The sequence below is a fragment of the Leptidea sinapis genome, chromosome 15, assembly GCF_905404315.1.
Source record: "Leptidea sinapis chromosome 15, ilLepSina1.1, whole genome shotgun sequence".
Classification (NCBI taxonomy): Eukaryota; Metazoa; Arthropoda; class Insecta; order Lepidoptera; family Pieridae; genus Leptidea; species Leptidea sinapis.
In genome coordinates this window covers 146659-165506 of record NC_066279.1, presented here as the reverse complement: position 1 = coordinate 165506, position 18848 = coordinate 146659, and the positions used below count along the sequence as shown (strand labels likewise).

Genomic DNA, 18848 nt, shown 5'->3' with positions numbered 1-18848 from the left:
CCTCCTCTTCTATAAAAATAGACCGGAAACGCTCCTGTGAATCCTCTGGTGTAGCAAGAGAATGTGGACGGAGGTGATCACTTAGCATGGGAAACCGCACGCTCTCTTATCCTCCTATTCTTTACAAAATATATTGACCTCGCTCAAATGAAGTTTTCACTTCTGTCTGAGGTTTTAATCAAAACTCATTTATTCTGTTCTTTCCTCACCGGCAGTTTACTTTTCCGGTTCTTCACTTAGGCTGCTAGAATGGAACTGGACGCCATCGAGCGTCTTCGCCGCGATCACGAATGCAAGCAGTACAGTGACTATCAGCTGGAGCAGAGACGAATTCAGCGAGAGAAAGAGAGGGAACTGCTCAAGGAAGAGTCGAAGAGATTCAAGGCCATGTGGGACGAGGAGATCAGGAAAGAGCACGAAGGTGTGTGTGTGTATTGGACGTTATAAAAACTTTTGCTCCCATTATGTATAAATAATAGTCGCGTGTCCTGACTAAATTTGATAATATAATTAAGAAATAAAATAATTATCTATTAAGATTACTACAAGTAGCGGGCACAACCTTTTTGATGTTGAGCCTACATAAAAACACATATATATATATATATATATTTATTCATTACAATTATTTATTTATCATTATATCAACTGTATACATTTTCAACATAAGACAAAATCAACATATTATGGATATTCATTTATTCCCTTTGACAACAAAAAATTAAATACGATGGGAAGACTACAGCAACTGTCTCCTCCAAATGTCACGAGTGGTTGCTGAAAACCAGTGTTGTGTTGGTGTCTCAAGCACTCAACACAAAATAGTACTGCTTCTTCTTCGGCGTTACACTCTTGTCAGAGTGGTCGTGGTCGTCACGTCGAGGTTAGTGGCCTGTATCACAATGCGACGCCACTCGTCGTGAACTGCCGCTCTTCTCGTGCATTCATGCAGAGTACCGTCGACAGCTTGCCTCACTTGGTCCGTCCACCTCATCGGGGACCTGCCTCGTGGTCTAGTGCCGTCGACTGCTCGACTGCCCTCGACATAGTATCTACTGAGTCAGCTCCATTTCAGGTCAGATCAGCAGGGAATCACGCGCGTCACCTTACGCGAGGTTAACAGTTCGGCGCTATTTTTTCGAAGTTTTCGCATCCGCCACAGTTTATTTAAACGTAAATTATCCAAGCCTTAAGATAAAATAACAATTTCAACATTCAAATAATGAGAATTGTATATAAATTACTCTGATCAATTTTGCTCTAAAGCGCTCGCTTGGTCAACTCGAGCCGTCATAAACCGAAGGAACGTTACATAGCAGAGCGTGACAGTTGAGTCATTTTCGATACCCAGAAGTGCGCTCAGCATGAATAGAGAAGTTTTCACTCCAACAAATACGTTGTTGAAGTGAAAACTTCTGTAATTAGAAGAAAAAATAATGCAATAAACTTTGCAGCCGAGAACTATCGTGCTGAGCAAAGGAAGGAAACGGCGCGCGAGAGAGATCGCATGATAGAAGAGAAGAGAGAGATGATGGCCCAACAGCGAGCTGCCGACAAGCTGATAGAAGACACGTGGGACGCGCTGGCGGGGCAGGGGAGAGCGCAAGAGAAGGCGGAGATGGAGTTGAGGAGGAGAAAGGAGGTGTGACACTGTACAACAACTTAGACTATGCAGCGTACTTGGACTTTGCTCAGACTTTACTCAAATAAAACTTGCTGAGTGTGATTAAACGCAAACTTGACTTATGCATTGGGCTATCTTAGCTTAAGTTCCGCATGATTTCAGCTGTCAAATGACTATAAATACGAAATCAAAGATTATGCGTAGCTAACACTCAGAAATGTTTTACGTGACCAAAGTCTAGATACACTATATAGATCTAAGCCATAATATCTACGCTCCAAATTAAAAGACAAATATGTATAACCGATTTATTTACATTTCAGCGTGAATTAGATGAATGTAACCGCGAGATGATCAGGCTCAAGAAGGAGTTTCAAGACATGGAGAAGAATTTGGAGGCGCCTCTCGCAGAAGATGCGAGGAGGAGACAAGAGTTTATCGATAAAAAGAGATGCGAATATCTAACGTGGTCCCAGAAGACAAACAGGGTAAGTGGTTCAGACTTAGATTCACTAATAACGGCTCTAAAAAACTTAAGGGCGAATTATGATTAAGAAACTGTCTAATACAGACAGACATTTAAGCCGGATTTATTTTCTAATCGGAACATTATATATTTTATACAGATTACTTATATTTTGTTAATTGCGCCATTTGTTTCCGACGCGGTAGTGTTTGAAGTAACTTTTTTGATGTCATTTGATTTGATGAATTCTAAGGGAATCAATTTACAGAACATAAATGCCTTTTTATACAGGACGTCCGCAAAGCAATGATAGACCAGATAAAAGACCGCGAAAAGGCCAGAGAGGTTTTGAAACAGAAGATGGCGGAGCAAGATGAGTATCAGAGGCAACTGTTCGATCAGCTGAGCCAGCTGGTCGACCATAAACAAGTGACAGACGCGCAGGCCAGGAAGCAGAACCAGAAATGTCTGTTGCAGCAGATAGAGTATAACAAGTTGTTGAAGGTATCAGTTTTCAAGATAGTAAAGTTTGATGGTGGAACACACTTAATTTTAGGTCCAATGCCGAATCGATACGACCCATCTCTGAGGCCCAAATTTTGGAATGCATCTGAATACGTAAGCCCCGAACGGATGGACGGACGAGGTAGTTTTTTTATGGAAGAGGAGGACAAACGAGCGTACGGGTTACCTGCTGTTGAGTGACCACCATAGTCCACATTCTCTTCACCAGAGGAAAAATAGGAGCGTTGCCGGCCGGTAAAGGTTCCCTTTAGTATCATGGATTGTCGACCACACTCTACAAGCTTGTAATTGATCAGGTAATAATCACAACATATTTAAAATTGTTCATGTTAAAATCAATATATATCGTAATAGGGTATATGCATGTAACTTATATTAAGTCATAGAATAATAACGCTCAGAACTCATTAAAGAAGTAACATTATGATTAATGTGTGCGTGAGCGTCACGTTCTTACATTCGCCAACACGCACACACACAGCCAGCAATATTGCAAGTGAATAGACATTTCCCGGTAAATTGTGAGAAATACTAGATTATATGTAATAAGAAAGAAGAAATAAAATATACATTTCGAATAGAAATAAATTTATTTATAATAGCGAATGACAACAACATTACATATTATTTTATATTAATCTATAATTATAAATGTATTGCATTATATGTATATATATATATTATTTTATTGAATTGAAACTTGTTTAGAATCGTTATGATTTGAAACTCGATGAAACGAAAAAGCGAGACGATAGAGCTCTATTAATAAAACTATTATTTAAGCTGCCGCGCAAATGTATGTTTTCAACGATTTTATTTCCATGTGGCACAACAATTGGTTGACGCTTGAGTACCACAGAGCAAGGAACCTTCGGTTCGATACTGGTTACACCGAGAAAGTCGCAAACCAAAACGTATAATGCACAACAAATTTAAAAAATTATAAAAATCATGGCGTATTTAAGTATTGGGACAACTACAAGGTCACAGAATGGCTCAAGCGGAAGATCGGCGCTGGACATACATGATATGTGTGTCAGCATATGCCGACCTTGTGCCTATTTGCAGCTGACGTTTGAGCTACTTTTATTTTATTATGTTTAAGTTTCATTTTAAGTTTAAGCTTTACTATATTTTGTATTTATAAGTTTACTTTTGTTAATTATATTTTTTTTAGCTGCAAATACAAATAAAATAAAACTAGATAAACCAAAGAGTATTATAATATATACGGTATAGAGAGCCCCCTCTACGCATTATGAGCTGTCTTTTTGAAAACTAGCGCCATCTGGAGATTGGCCTCGAAAATAACTATATATAAGCTCGAAATTATAAAATTCATTTTTAATGTTGTGACGCAATTAAATAATTAACTCTACTTTTTAATGTAGGTATTGCAATTTTTTACCATGTTGAAATTGCGCGTAGAGTTAGTTATTTAATTTTGCCACAACATAGAACATAAGGGATAGATTTAGTAGTGTAAATATGCAAAATGGAACGCGAGAGCTACATACATGCGCTAACGCTAGAAGTAGCCGCTATTTTATGACCAGTGGGCAGTGACAAAAATAAAGAAAAGTTGAAACGTTTCAAAGCGAGTGACAGCTGACAAAGCTTTCATTTTCGGGCCAACTAACAGATGGCACTACAGTCTTCTGAAAACGTCACTTTAAAGCGTCTGTCCCACCCACCCCAACCCCTTAAGATAAACATACGCAATGGTATGGTTCCTAGATATTATTTTCGGTTGTTAGCTTATTAGTTAGTCATTATATGTTGGTTTTTTATTAATCAATGATCTGTATAATTATTACTTACAATGTCTGAAAGTGGATTTGTTAAAACGCCCAAAAATAGATGCGTTTATGATGCTGTTTGATGACGTTTTTGTGTTTTATTTCTTCTGAATTTAAAGAGTCAAAGTTGCAAGGTAATTATGTGATAATTAATTTAATTTTTAAGTTTTCTCAGTTCTTTTTTTCTCACATTAATTTCTAAAACTAAACAAAATATATAAATGCAGAAAATATAATTTAACTGGAATTACCATATCAAATTGTTATTTTCTGTCAATTAAGAATTAAGATCATTTACATACGATTCTCGTTGAGATCAATGTTAAGATTCTGCTGTTTTTGCATTTTTAAAGCAAACACAATTAAACTATAAACTAAATTAAAACATTTCATGAATTATCACTACATGTAATGAAATGTCATGGACTGCAATTTATAGGCATTTCTAGGTAAAAAAATAGGTTCTAAATAAGTAATCACCAACATATTATACTAAAATCTTCTCCGAAACACGCTGCATCTAATGGTACATCAATTCTTCTGATTGGTTCCGTAGTTTTCGCAGTATAACCGAAGAAAAAAACCGGCCATACGTACTTACGCCATTAGTACAATATAGATTCTTGGGATAGACTGCGTCACAGAAACCCCGCGCAAAATGGCGCGTTTGAATAGCCGACATATTGCCGGAATAGAATATTTATTTTTTAATTGAATAAGAATGTTTTTATCTATAATTTGATGTGTTTGATAATTTTTAGAATGTAAAAAATCAAATTTAAGTATTTTTAAATTTCATGCATAATATACCAATAATAACAAGAAATCGCTGTTGGTCAGGTAATATTACAACATACCTATTGTAATTATTGGTCATGTTATAAACACAAGAAATCGCCATTGGTTAAGTAAAATTACGAGAACTGTTAACCTCTACTGGCTACTGAGGATTTATAATATAATATCTGTTACTCTTGGTCCTGGTATTATTTTCAAAAAAGTACTTAATCTATAATTAGGCCAACCAAGGATATCTGTCCAAGCAAGCAAGGGCAATCCATGAAGCCTCTTAGAATTTTAAACATCAGGATTTGAACAGACACGTAACACAACACATTCCTCAAGAAATGAAAATTTAAAGTATTGTAATCTCTCCGGATATGATTTAAGAGTAGACAATTTCTTCCTATGTTTAGCGTTTTTGGACTCTTTCGATTCTGTTATTGTGAATTTTATAGTGGGGATTCCTTAAACTGCAACAATATTCCAAATACATAGGACCAGCGCATTATACACCACCTTCAGAACTGCCTTATTTTTTAAAAAAAATTGCAAATTTCGCCATAAAATACATAATATTATGCTTATAACATGCTATGCTTATAATTAAGTACCTATGTATGTATGACTAGTTCGTGGCTAGATAACTTGTGTGAACGAACCTCAATTATTGTAATTAGCTATTTAAATTTGTAAACAGGAGAGGGCCTTGCAAGAGGAAGTTGAGCAGAGAAAGAAGGCTCAACTCGCCAGCGAGGAATACGACAGGGAGATAAAACGGATGTTGAGTCGGTATGAATCTCTATATCTTTACAAAATTAATCTTTTGAACCCTAAAACGCGCTATAAATTGTTACTTACTGTGGTACCTAAAACCTGCCGCCGAATTCCACTATCCCATCACAAGCCACCAACTAAATACTCGGCAACTGAATGAGTAACCACATTCTTCGTCTTCCACAGTGCAGTTAGTATGGAATGAGCTTCCTTATGCGCAATACATGGCTATCTTTTATGAAACCGCGTAAATATAAAAACAGCACGTCGTATTTTTATATTTTTAGTATTCAATAATTTTATGTTTTAATTCCGCCATTGTTCAGTGGCTAATAAAACTGACTGCACGCCGATTACACCCTAGCGAAGACGAGTACCGAAACATCTACATACTTGCTCGACGTCCTTGACTACGATAAATATATTAAATCACAATCTCACACCATTAGCTAACCACTGATAATAATTATATTTCCAGGCCTTTCTTCAGTGAGGATGTGCATCCGTTTATGAAGCAGATCGCCCGCGGCATAGAGATGCCTGAAAAATGTCCTTGCTCCAAATCCGATTATTGCAAATGAATTATTTTTGATAAAATATACGTTTTTGGCAAGATTTGTGTTTTTTCTAAAACTCATGGTCGCTCAGAGGACAATGGAGAGGGCTATTCTCGGAGTTTCCCTGCGAGATCAAATCTGAAATGAGGAGATCCGTAGGAGAATCAAAGTTACAATAAGGTAAATAGAGTTCTTTCAATTTTTTAACATCTCAATATAACTAATTATGAGCATATGAAAGAGTGGTTACAATAATTTAACTAACTCTACTCAAGAGCACTTCCTCTCAGAACCTAGTTTCGCACCGCGTCTGAAGATGTTGCACGCTGCCACACTGCCCGTATAAAGGCATAAAAGGCATTTATTTTCTCAAAATTGATTCCTTTAGAATTCTTTTTGTCATTTCTAATAACTACTAGATACTACTACCGCTTTGGAAACAAATGGCGCTCTGAGAGAGAAGTAAAAATCCTAGTTGAGGAAAGAAAAGCACTTTACCTGCGAAGGGGCTCCAGCAGGTATACTGGCATATGAGGTAACAAGAATAGAAGAGCGACTAAACAGTATTTGCAAGTGGCAATCATTTTGGGAATTCACGACAAAAGGTAGGTACCGTCTTATTCCAAAAGTGGATGATTGGCTCAGCCGCAATCACGGCGAGGTAAACTGTCAACACGTGGATGCTTTCGAACTTACACGCATCGTTTCCATCATGGTGTGTCTCCAGAGTGCCGATCCTGTCCTTGAGTCTGCCCTGTGTGCTTCCCCAAAGCATAAAAAAAATAGGCGTGTCCTAGTCCCAAAGGTGCCGTAAGAGGCGACTTACCAGTGGGAGGCTTCTTTGTACAGGATGCCGGCTAGATTATGCCGTTAACCAGTAATGTGTAAGCATTATTCTGTTTCGGTCTGAAGGGAGCTGTAGCTTGTGACGAGCGCAATTGCAGTGCCGCTCAGAATTCTGAAGAAGAATCTAGAAACCTGAGTCTGAATCACTGCATTGTAATGGGCAGGGCGTATCGTATAAATTATATCTAAAAAATAAAACATTTTACTTGTCACAAATTTATTATGTAATATTCAATCCGGAATGATAAAGTACCCAATAAACAATAAAATATTATTCGCATTTAAAACATAAGTCACAATTAATATTTGGTATATATTTATAATTCTAAAAATACACATTAAAACAATAACACTAAAAATGTCTTACAATAAAATCAAAAATTTAATCGTATCATATAAATCTTAATAAGTAGGTATTTTCAACGGTTTTTGTTGTTCTAAACTGCTGTTCTTTAAATAAAATGTAGGGCAATAATTTTAACTATGACATTCTTATGATGTTTTCACCATTGCTTCACAAGTACCTCAATATCCGGGGCGTTGCAAGCGTACGTAGCAATGTAATGTATATATGGGCGACAGCCGTCCAACAAGGAATTAGTACTTGTGCCATTTCTATTACTACATATTTAGATTTCCTTGATTCTTATTACAATTATTCTTTGGAAAATTAATATTGCCACTGTTAACTTAACGCAAACTACTTTGTACTACGTAAATTAAATACAGATATCAAAAATGCAATCCGATGGTATCAATTCACTGTCCTAAGGTACCACATTCACGAGCGAGTGTATTGGGACGAGTGCGCGCTTCATACATTCGCGGAGGTAGCGCTCTAAGAAGAAACCTTAGCTCCCCCCTTTTAAGAATTCTAAATCAACATACAACACGGGCGAGACAAACATCAGTGCATTATGGGTGACTGCAGCTTTGACGAAAAATCTATAAACAACCTGCGGGCCTACCATGAACTTTTATTGCGATTCAATTGACAACCTTAAATGAACTGCTTTGCTATTTCGTACCACGACGTGATTAGAGCTATCTAATTTAGGTTGACGTCAAATCAACTGATTAAATCGCAATGATGTCAAAAATGATATCGCAAACTGATTTAGTTCGTTCATTCATTCGTACCATGAGGTAATATTTCAACCTAAACTGGATAGCTTAGGTATGTGTCAAAGTGAGCGATTCGAAAAAAGTTGCTACTTCCTTAGAGGAAAGTGAATCGTGTTGTTAATAACTTTTAAAAAATAGTGAAAACATACAGAAAAGGAAAAATTATTGATGAAAGATGAGATGAGAATACTTTATTGAACTTTTTTGTAAAACAAAATACTGAAAATAAATACCAAAAATGAAAATACTAAAGGCGAAGCAGTAAGGGCCCGGGCTATTCGCAAGAATGAATTTAAAAAATGTACTCTGTGTTCCTGTCTAAAAAACATCAATGGAGTTGCGTTCATAACTCGTTATTTTTACGAAAACACCTAAGCAAACATTTAATTTGTAATTTAAAGAGCTATAATTATTTATACATATAACTATTATATAATAAGTACAAAAACGGGCTTAATGGTTTATAATTTGACGCTATAAATCGCAATTTTAAAATGTATTTTTAGTATTTTCTACGCAAAAAAAACAGCTAAAATAATATCATTTTAGGTTTCGAAGTTCGAGTAAGAGAGACAAACTTATGCGACGACTGTAGAGCGCCATCTCTTTCTCACAGCGCGGACCACAGACAAATTTATTTCGTTCATTCTTCATAAGCGATCCAAGCGCAATTCAGTAAGTGCACTTTTATGCACACTTCACTTCATTCGACAGCACTTCATGGTATTTTAGTGATTCACTTTAGGTACCTAAACTGAACTGCATCGGAATCGCATCGCTTATTAAAAGTTGATGGTAGGCCCTCTGGCCACTTTTATTAAGAAACAAACAGGGGCGTGCATTGGTTTTTTAGTAAGGTAGGCACTGTGGATCCAACTAGTTGTAGTTGAGCGTTGGAATATGAAAATATTGTTTACCGTAGGTATTTAGTATATAGCTCAAGGAAACATTTTATGAGTGGGTGTTAAGAAGAAGTTTGGTTATACAATAATGGAACCAAAATTAACTTTAACACTAGTGCTATATTTATTTAGGTTCATAACGAGGAAGGCACTGCCTAATTACCTATAGTATATGTGCGCCCCTGTTTACAATAGACCCTTGCCTTACCGCTGGCGATAAAGCGATTAGACAATTACTATCAACTATTTTCTCGTTCGATAAACGTACAACGTTGATGGCTGACTGTTCACACTGTCCAGCGAGGACTGTCTCCGCTTAGTTCTGAGTTTCCTTAGTATATCTAACGTGTGTCTGTATGAACGCGTACCATACCTGCTAAAAGCCAGATATATATGCATTGACGTACAATAAACAGCTAGTCTAAACAATAAGCAAAACTCTGCCTACGCGTCTATAAGCAGAGTTTTCGTTCAGTTGTTTCGACCGCGCTTCGAATACAACACCACGCTATGATAAAGTGTTCAGTGAAGTGAAAAGAAAGTAATGTAATCAATTTTTTGCTACATAATTAGATTTGAATTGCTAAAACAAAATGTTCTTGAATGAACGTTTTAATGTTATATGTATAATTTAATGTATGTACGTATATACAGTCGTTTATTGTACATTAAGGCACATATGACATGCTTTCAGCAGGTGCTATGTCTATTCAGCTTGTCTATCTGCATTCATTCTTTTGCACTTGGTCTGTGCATCTCATTCAGTTAAATTATTTGGTTTTATAATGTATTTACAGCCATTCTAAGTATAAGCTTTACAAAAGCTACAAATAACTATGTCCTAAATAACAGCCAGCATTTACAGCCTATAGTCTATAGTTACTATAATTGAAACTGTATTTTTTATTACAAATAATTACTTTCATTTTCTTAACTTAAATGTCATAATGCTTATTTTACGAACAGGAACAAATTGAATGAATAACTTTTTATAATAACATATTCATTTGTAACAAAATATTATATGCTTGAAAAATTTCACACGAACAACAATTGCTATTATAAATGCATTCATATTTCCTTACTTAGACAATGACGTAGGTACCTATAGGGTACATATTTTTGTGCGAACCATTAATACAACAAGATATTTCAATATAATTTACAAGTTTCAAAACAATTGTTTCATGTCAAAGAACATATTATTAAGATTGATAAATATTACATGTATAAATAAATCCGAAATTATGATGTCACGATGTCTTCACATTGACTGCGAGGGAGATAGCCACACCGGCAATACCGCTCCCTCGCTTTATGATAAATAAAAAAGGTTGTTATTGCGATAAGAGAATTATTAAATATTTACTGAATATTAACGAAATATATTTATTTTCGAACGACTTCAAAACGCAAGAAGTACAAAATTAAAATGTGTTTGTTTTCATGTTTCTAACCGTGCTGTATGGAGAGAAATAGAAATATTTTCGTTCGGAAGGGTTTCGCATTGGTCTCGCATTGTAAAAAACTGATCTGATAATTCAATCTAGAGGAACTTCTCAAATCTTAAAGATGGGAAACCATAAATGGCGTAACGCAAGTTATAGAAATAAGTCAGAAATTGAGCGATATATCATTGACGCTTTTGTTAGCTGGATTAATTGAAAAAATTAGCCGATGATCATGGCAATTGAGCATTGTGGAATTGCATTCACATCGGACGCCATTAAAACGAAGCTTTTCGACATGGAGGAAAGCGGTAGTGATAGGAATTCCAACGCTACATGAAACGGTGCGTTTGCAAGTGTTAAGAAAAACAGAAGTGGCAACACTAGTAGGAACAAAGACAATTGACAAAAGTCAAAATTATTCAAAAAGTCATGAAACGCTACAGATGCAAACAAACCGGTGATTACCGTAAGGGGCCATCCATAAAGTACGTCACACGTTAATGGGGAGGGAGGGTATCACCGAAGTGTGACATCGTGTGACAAGGGGCATGGGGGGGGGGGTCAATACTTTTGTGACGTCACATGTTAAAATTTAAAATACTAAAACGCAAAGTTTGGATGTGAATTTAAAATTTTAAAAATTTACGAACTTGATCTATATTTATTAATAATTTAGCATTCTCGCTATGCGATAATCTCTCATGCAACGTCATTTAACTTCTAGAGCGGCGTTGTAATGCAAGTGAGACTCTCAAATTCATGAGAATTTTGAATGGTAAGGATTTAAATAGGTTTAAGTCGTCGGCGAGTGCTCGCTCGCTTTTCTATCGTTCCGCACGTCGGTTGTTTGCGAGACCTTCGACAAGTGCTACTTCACGCGCCGGCGCAGTGACTTCAATACATTCCTTTTGTTTATTTCACGATTGACTTTTGCCGAGTGGCAGTCATAGTCTTCTCAGTTTAATTGTTTTAACATTTTTAATTTATTAAATTATTTTAAAATGAACAAAAAGATTGATTTCGGTAGTCTTTACCGCAGATTATTCGATGCCGATATAGTGCAGCCTATGCTGACAAAAAAAAACAAATCATACAAGAAGAAGTTAACGCCTTATGGAAAAGATTAAAAAATAATGATAATGTTACCTATAGCGAAAATTCGTCCTCAAAGAATTGCGGCTAGACGTGCCCGAGAAATTCTGTTTAATGAATGATGACGATGCTTTATGGATGGAAGAGAATGATGTCGACACTAAGGATGTTCCTGACGTTCAAATTAAGAACGAAAATGAAGTGCCTGATTTACCAGTAATAGCTGATATAAAAGAGTGGATCCAAAGTCCATGGACACTCGATAATTAAGTTTTTTATCTTAATTAATATAATTAATCGTTTATTATTTTCTAAATAGTCGTTTGTTTTTCGGTTTTTTGAAATGTTGGACTTTATGTTGATTTTATTAGATTATTATTCAATAAAAATATGTAAAAAATTAAATAAGCTGTTTTCTCTCGATTATTTTTAAATACATACATAAATTTAAAAAATGTGTGACGTCACATCAGGAGGGGGGGGGGGGGGGGGGGGGGGGGTTATAAAAATGTGACAACCTGTGACGGAAGATGTACACTGATTAAATCAGTGTACATCTTCCGAAAAAAAGGGCCTAAATAATTACCGTTAGCAGTCAAACGCGTTCAGTGCTGTATTTTTAAATGGATATTTTAGTTAGTGATTGGTATATTGACTCTGTCGCGAGTTGTCATTTGACAGCTAACCAAAACTGTATGAGTAACGTTTCGTATGATCAAAATACCAAAGAGATTGTTATAGCGAACAAAGAAAAAGTGCCAGTTACTTGTACAGGCGATTTACAAATATCTACATTATCGTATGATATAATTGTAAAAGATGTTTTGTGGGTACCGAGCTTGGCGACAAAACTTTTATCTGTGAGCCAGTTTATTGCACGGGACAACAGTGTAACATTTACTGTTGATGGTTGTCAGATTTGCAATGGAGTTGGAGAACTAGAGGCCTGAGGGTTTTTCAGCTGATGCAATCATGTCAGCAGACATCTGGCATGGCAGGCTTCTACACATCAATAGCAATTATTTAAACTAAATATCAGAACGCAGCGGAAGTCAGATATAATAATATAATAATAATATTAACACACTCTTACACAAATTATCTTGCCCCAAACTAGGCATAGCCTGTACTATTGGTACAAGACTACGATATATTTAATACAATACTTACGTAAACATACATAAATACATATAAATGATTGCACCTACCGGGATTCGAACCCGGGACCTCTAGCTTAGTAGTCAGGGTCACTAACCATTCGGCTATATCGGTCGTCATTATAGTCAGATATATCAAAGTTGCCTTGTATAACATGCTGTGAAGGTAAATAGACTCGTCTACCATTTCCACATCGTGGCAACAGACATGTTCAGCATGCTATGTGGCCCAATGGAGAGTGGGCACACTTCATTATATGGGACAAAATACTTTTTAATATTTATAGATAATTACACAAGAATTACCTACATTTCTTTTTTGAAGAATAAATGTGAAGTATTCATGTATTTTCAGAAATACAAATCTGAAGAAGCGAATCAGCTCAATAAAAGGATTAAGATTTTGCGCAGTGGCAATGGTAAGGAGTTCTGTAATGCGGCGATGGATGAGTTTTTATTGAAACATGGAATTATTCATCAGAAAACCAACCATTATACCCCTGAAGAAAATGGGTTATTGGAATGGTTCAACATAACAATTGTAGAAAAAGCAAAATGTCTTTTATTTGATGCTGGATTGAAACAACATTTTTGGGCTGAAGCGGCTAATACAGCTGTCTATCTTCAAAATAGGACTGTGGCATCATCACTTAATGCAAAAACAGCATTTGAATTGTGGACTGGTGTAAGGCCGGACATTAGTCATTTGAGATTGTTTGGTCGTACGGAAATGATGCATGTGCCGAAAGAAAAGAGGAAAAAATGGAATAAGAAATCAGAAAAATGTATCTTAGTCCCTACTAATGTTAAATGATACAGGATCTACAACCTGGAGACAGATACTATAACAACAAACCGAGATGTCGTAATAATTGAGAATATAACAGAGGAATGTACCATAGAAGTGAGAGAAACCTCTGGATTAGATCATAAATGAGAAGAGTCTTTTATGCCAGTGGGGGAGCAGGGACTGATACATCTGAGAATACAGAGAATTTTTAAGAAGAAAGTGTTGTCAGCATGAGTGACAGTGATGATCTGTTCACCATGTGATGGTGATCTACTCGAGTCCTCTTCTACTTGTCCTGATATTTCAGAAAGCAGTACATCAACATTTACTTGGAATAATGTCAATATGGTGCGCAGTTACTCTATAGCATTTTATTCTCAAAAACACTGAAATCACAGAATCTAAAGTTATGAAAACTCGACGAAAACGTGAACGAAATCGAACATCGATTTATTTTTTGCCGTTAAAAAACGATGCAGGTCTCTATGTCTAAGTCTATGTCTTAGACATAGAAAAGAAGTCTTAGACATTGAAAGTGTTTCCGAACATTCTACATATTAAGGAAAGAACGATTTACACTGCTACTGACAAGTATATTAATGGCGATCGATTAACACAGAACACAGACCCGCCACCACCTACTTCCAAGCGACAAAATGTCAGCGTCCGAAGAACCAGAGGTTCCCGTGGAAGAGGATCCGGTCGAGGAAGACCTAACGACCGAACCAAGGAATGGCGCGACCGCACGAACCAACGTGTGAACGACCAATTCCAAGCTGAATGAGACGCGCGATTGGCTGCTTTCGCAATGCCTGACCCCGTGACAGCTGCAAAACAGATTGCCTATTCCATCGTCACAAAAATTAACGCAGTACAGAATCTAGACTTATCTGTCACACGATATGCCCACCCGGTACCAATAGCAACTCAAGGACTCGGTTTCCTTGCGAATCAATACTACCTCAAACTCACAGAACAACGTAAGAAGCATGGACATATCCCAAAAAAAATTTGGTTCAAAAAGAAGTCTGAATCAGATGAAAAGACACAAAATGCCTCAAAGAGAATTATATTACTGTAATCAATCAAAGACAGTATTTAATTTTTTTTTATCTCAAAAATGTGGGATTGCCAATCAGTTTCCACTCCCATGGAACAAAATTTTTACTTTTAACTATTAAAAAGAAATAAATCAGAATCTAATTTAATTATTTAATTATAGGAAGTCTGTTATACTATGCTTGTGGTATTAGGTCTAAGTTCTCTATAGCAGTAAACTTACTAAGTCAATTATTATATTGAACACGTAGGAACAACTAGATTTGTCTTTAGTTTACACATATACTCCTGGTGTAACCTAGCAAGGCTGTGGTGATGCAGATTAAGCTGGACACGCCAGAGACAGGAAATCTACAGGTCAAATATTTTATTTTAGTAACTGTCCCACTTCTTGGAGCACAGAGAATCAATCTAGTGTATCACTGTGTGACAGAAGAAGTTTTAACCTCTGCTTTACTGAAGTTTTGAGGCTAAAACAGTTACCTATTGAATTTGACTATAATGTATCTTTAAAGACAGTCAGAGTATTATTAAAATAGCTGAAAATAATGATAAAAATAAGTGGTTAAAGCATGTTACTGATGGCAACAAAGCAGATAATATGTTCACATAACCCTTAGGAAAACAATCTTTTATTTTTCGATTATATTCAAAACAAAATCTATGGGTCTAGAAGTATTTAGTAATTTTAATTGTTATTTGTTTTAAGTAAAATAAAATATTGTACATAATTAATTAGAAATAAATTATAAATATTTTTGTCCTCAAGGGTATTTTATGTGTCTTGGTGATTTGTTAAGCGCTAATCACATTTGATAACATTAATTTTTGTGTTAAGGGTGAAATACTAAGGAAACATCTCATGTATTATCAACTCATAATTAATCCAAAAGATGTATTTTCTTGTTTTTATTATATTATATTTAAAATTGTATCTAGAGAGCCTAGTTGAGGAGTACACTGAACACCTTTAATCATAAATATTAATCCTTCTGTAATATTTCCATGGATTCAGTTTTTTGGCCATATTCAAAATCAACATTTCTGGCTTACACCTTTTTTCAACTAAGGGTACAATATTCAAATGTTGTTCCAAGTTCAAAATGTTGTATTGAAAATATTTTTTTAACTTTTCAGTGACCTTATTTTAGTGATTATTAGTCGGTAGAGCATCAGACTCTATAACCTATATTATAAACAAAAAATGATGGTCATTAATAAATTACAAATATGTTATTCTTACATAAGGAAGCACAACATAACAGGTAAAACAGCTCTTTACCGAGAACTTTTTCAATCAAGTGTAATTGTAAATTTGAGTAATGTTGTTAATTTTTTTTTGTCTCTATCATTTTATATAATTTTCGTATTTTATGTCCACTTAACTCTTACATCATATATCGATTTCTATCTGTGATCACTTTTAATTGTCCTTCTGTAATTATGTATGTAACTTATATTTTTTAACCTAGATGTAAGTTATCCAAAAAATGTAAAAAAAATAAGAACATTTGATTTAACAAAATAACATTTTAACTTAGGCGATAAATGGCACTAAAATCACATCAATCATATTTTATTAGACTATGAATTTCTATACCCTCTGGAATGTGCTTACGTCCATTCAAAGAGGTCAACTCCATCACCACAAGGCATCCCAGGATGTCTGCACCACAGCCTCTTAACAAATTCACAGTTGCGTTCAGAGAACCACCCGTTGCAATAAGATCATCTATCAAAAGACACTTCATGCCAGGCTTGATTTTGTCTTTTTGTATTTCTAGAATATCCTGAAATGTTTAAGTAATAGTTAAAGCAAAAGTCTATGTATTTGATTCCCTTTACAATCTGCCAAATTTGTTTTCTATATATTCTGCATAGTAGAAATGTATTGAGAAATAGCCTGTGAATACCTACGTAAATATTGCACATTTTATATCAGAATCATGAATATCAGCAAAAAAATTTGACTTACAAATTTACTTATTCATTTCATACAAATGATTTAGGTTTTCTTTAGTGGCACGAGACTAGTTAGCTAGAGTCTTGTGCCAGATTTTGGCGAGACAACATGTCCTGAGGATGCCTCGTTAGAGGCGAAACATGTGTCGAATTGTTTTTAAAAACAAATATTGGCGGAATTAACACTAAAGAAAACCTAAATCATTTGCATAATTATGGATTTCCGCAAAGTAATGCCTAATTCAATAAATTTTCTTATTCATTTCAGGTAAAAAAACAATAATAGACTTACTGAGCCATATTCCAAGTCATATTTATATGAGATAACATTTCCAGGAAGTTTGCCTTTCTTTCTTACAGGAATACATCCTATTCCAAGTGCAGCAGCTATAGAGAAGGAAAAAAGAAAACCTCTTGACTCTAAGCCTATCACAGCCTCCACAGTTGGATATTTTGTCTTCACCACCTCAATTAGGAGTCCTTGAAGTAGTTTACAAGTATCACCATCAGATATTGCTGAGAATATATCCCTGAAAATAATTTAAATATAAATTCTAACACTCAGCTGCAAAAATAATATAAATAATAAAAATTATGATGACAATATTATCAAAGTAGGTATGTAACATAAAATAATACCACATTTTTAATAGTATGATCTTAAGATTACAATTCAATATTATAATGGTGAAGGCAATTTTATAGCTTCTTAATTATTTCGGTGATTTCCCAAGCCAGCGCCTTTATAAATGGGCTCATCAAGTACCCACTACTAGTTCGAAAATATGATAGAAAAAATGTGAAATCTTACCAAAATAGAATACCCTCTTTTGGAAAGTTTGGATAACTCTTAATTCTATGTTTTAAATCTATAACCCGTTGTTCAAAATTGTTACTCATTTTGGAGGTCACAAATTGCTGTGCTATTATTTAGCAAAAAAATGTATCGAAAGTTGTAAAAGTATATGTAAACTCTTTTACAGTGTACCATACATTTAACGTAATAACAATAACATAACCTATTACATAAAATGATAAATCCTCATGTTAATATAAAATTAAAATATTAGGTATGGGTACTGCCATACTGACATGGTACCTACTGATTATATTATATATAATTAAAGATCAAATGTAAACAATGATGTTGCCACCTAAAAATAACCTTTTCCATTGTGCGTCTTGAAATATACCAAAATATCATTTTATACTTATGAATGTAGTCTAAATACTTAAAATTAAATATTTCACAACATATTCTCCTTGTAATATAGCAAAAAATACATAAAAAATATAAAATGTATTTTTTTAGATCAAAATTTGCTTTGACACTGGTATTAAGATAGAAGCTCTAAACATTTGGCTCGTCTACAGAAGAATTACGTATTTAATGTTACAAAAAATCTATTGGTCGTAGTGACAGGTATGACTGGTCACCATATTGTTTTGTTCATTCGGTTTCTGACGTTCGTCATGATTGAATGTACCCTTCTTGCTTTCCCGTTGTAAGTTTTTGTTTGTTGTTACGTTTTCTTTATTTTATTTATCAATTTAGTTTTATTTTGTTTTCACCGCCGAAAAAGAGACAATGCACTCCTATTTCTGTGTCTGAAAAGGCCTATAAGCATGTAATCAAAAGTTGGCCTCAACTTCAGTATTAGTCTTCAGTCTAGGTGATTCCAAAGAAGACCGTAGAGATTAAAGGTATTCCTGCGGTGACAGTGAGCAAAATATTAATTGAAACTAAAACTACTGAATAATTAAAATTTTAAACTATCTCGTAAAACGAGCCCTAAAAATATTTGAAACAAAGTTGATGAATTTACCTTTTCAGATATAAGACGAAAAGTGCATGATTTCTTTTATAGAAGTACCACCTATAAAGTTTAGCGTGTTAACAGTACAAATTTATGTAAAACTGAATCTGTGATGATAT

At 35.0% G+C, this 18848-nt stretch overlaps 2 protein-coding genes across 3 annotated transcripts in view; one reads left to right on the top strand and one right to left on the bottom strand.

Moving 5' to 3' along the window:
* The window catches only part of LOC126968388 (trichohyalin-like), a 28878-nt gene extending 22294 nt beyond the window's left edge, over nucleotides 1–6584 (top strand). The window contains exons 6-11 of one of the 2 annotated variants that reach the window (XM_050813393.1): nucleotides 241–421; nucleotides 1455–1642; nucleotides 1948–2112; nucleotides 2382–2594; nucleotides 5895–5986; nucleotides 6450–6584. In XM_050813393.1, the coding sequence (XP_050669350.1) occupies nucleotides 241–421; nucleotides 1455–1642; nucleotides 1948–2112; nucleotides 2382–2594; nucleotides 5895–5986; nucleotides 6450–6552 (942 nt within the window). In that variant the 3' untranslated portion in view covers nucleotides 6553–6584. Of the gene's footprint in view, nucleotides 1–215; nucleotides 422–1454; nucleotides 1643–1947; nucleotides 2113–2381; nucleotides 2595–5894; nucleotides 5987–6449 lie in introns of both variants that reach the window. The other variant, XM_050813394.1, reaches the window with a different exon arrangement.
* A 5847-nt stretch (nucleotides 6585–12431) lies between these two features.
* Nucleotides 12432–18000, bottom strand: LOC126968431 (adenine phosphoribosyltransferase). Its single transcript, XM_050813464.1, has 3 exons — nucleotides 17724–18000; nucleotides 17205–17442; nucleotides 12432–16740 (listed from the first exon to the last, which is right to left on the bottom strand). Exons 1-3 carry the CDS (start codon nucleotides 17810–17812, stop codon nucleotides 16516–16518), a joined length of 552 nt encoding a protein of 183 aa, XP_050669421.1. The 5' UTR covers nucleotides 17813–18000; the 3' UTR covers nucleotides 12432–16515.
* Nucleotides 18001–18848: the final 848 nt, after the last annotated feature.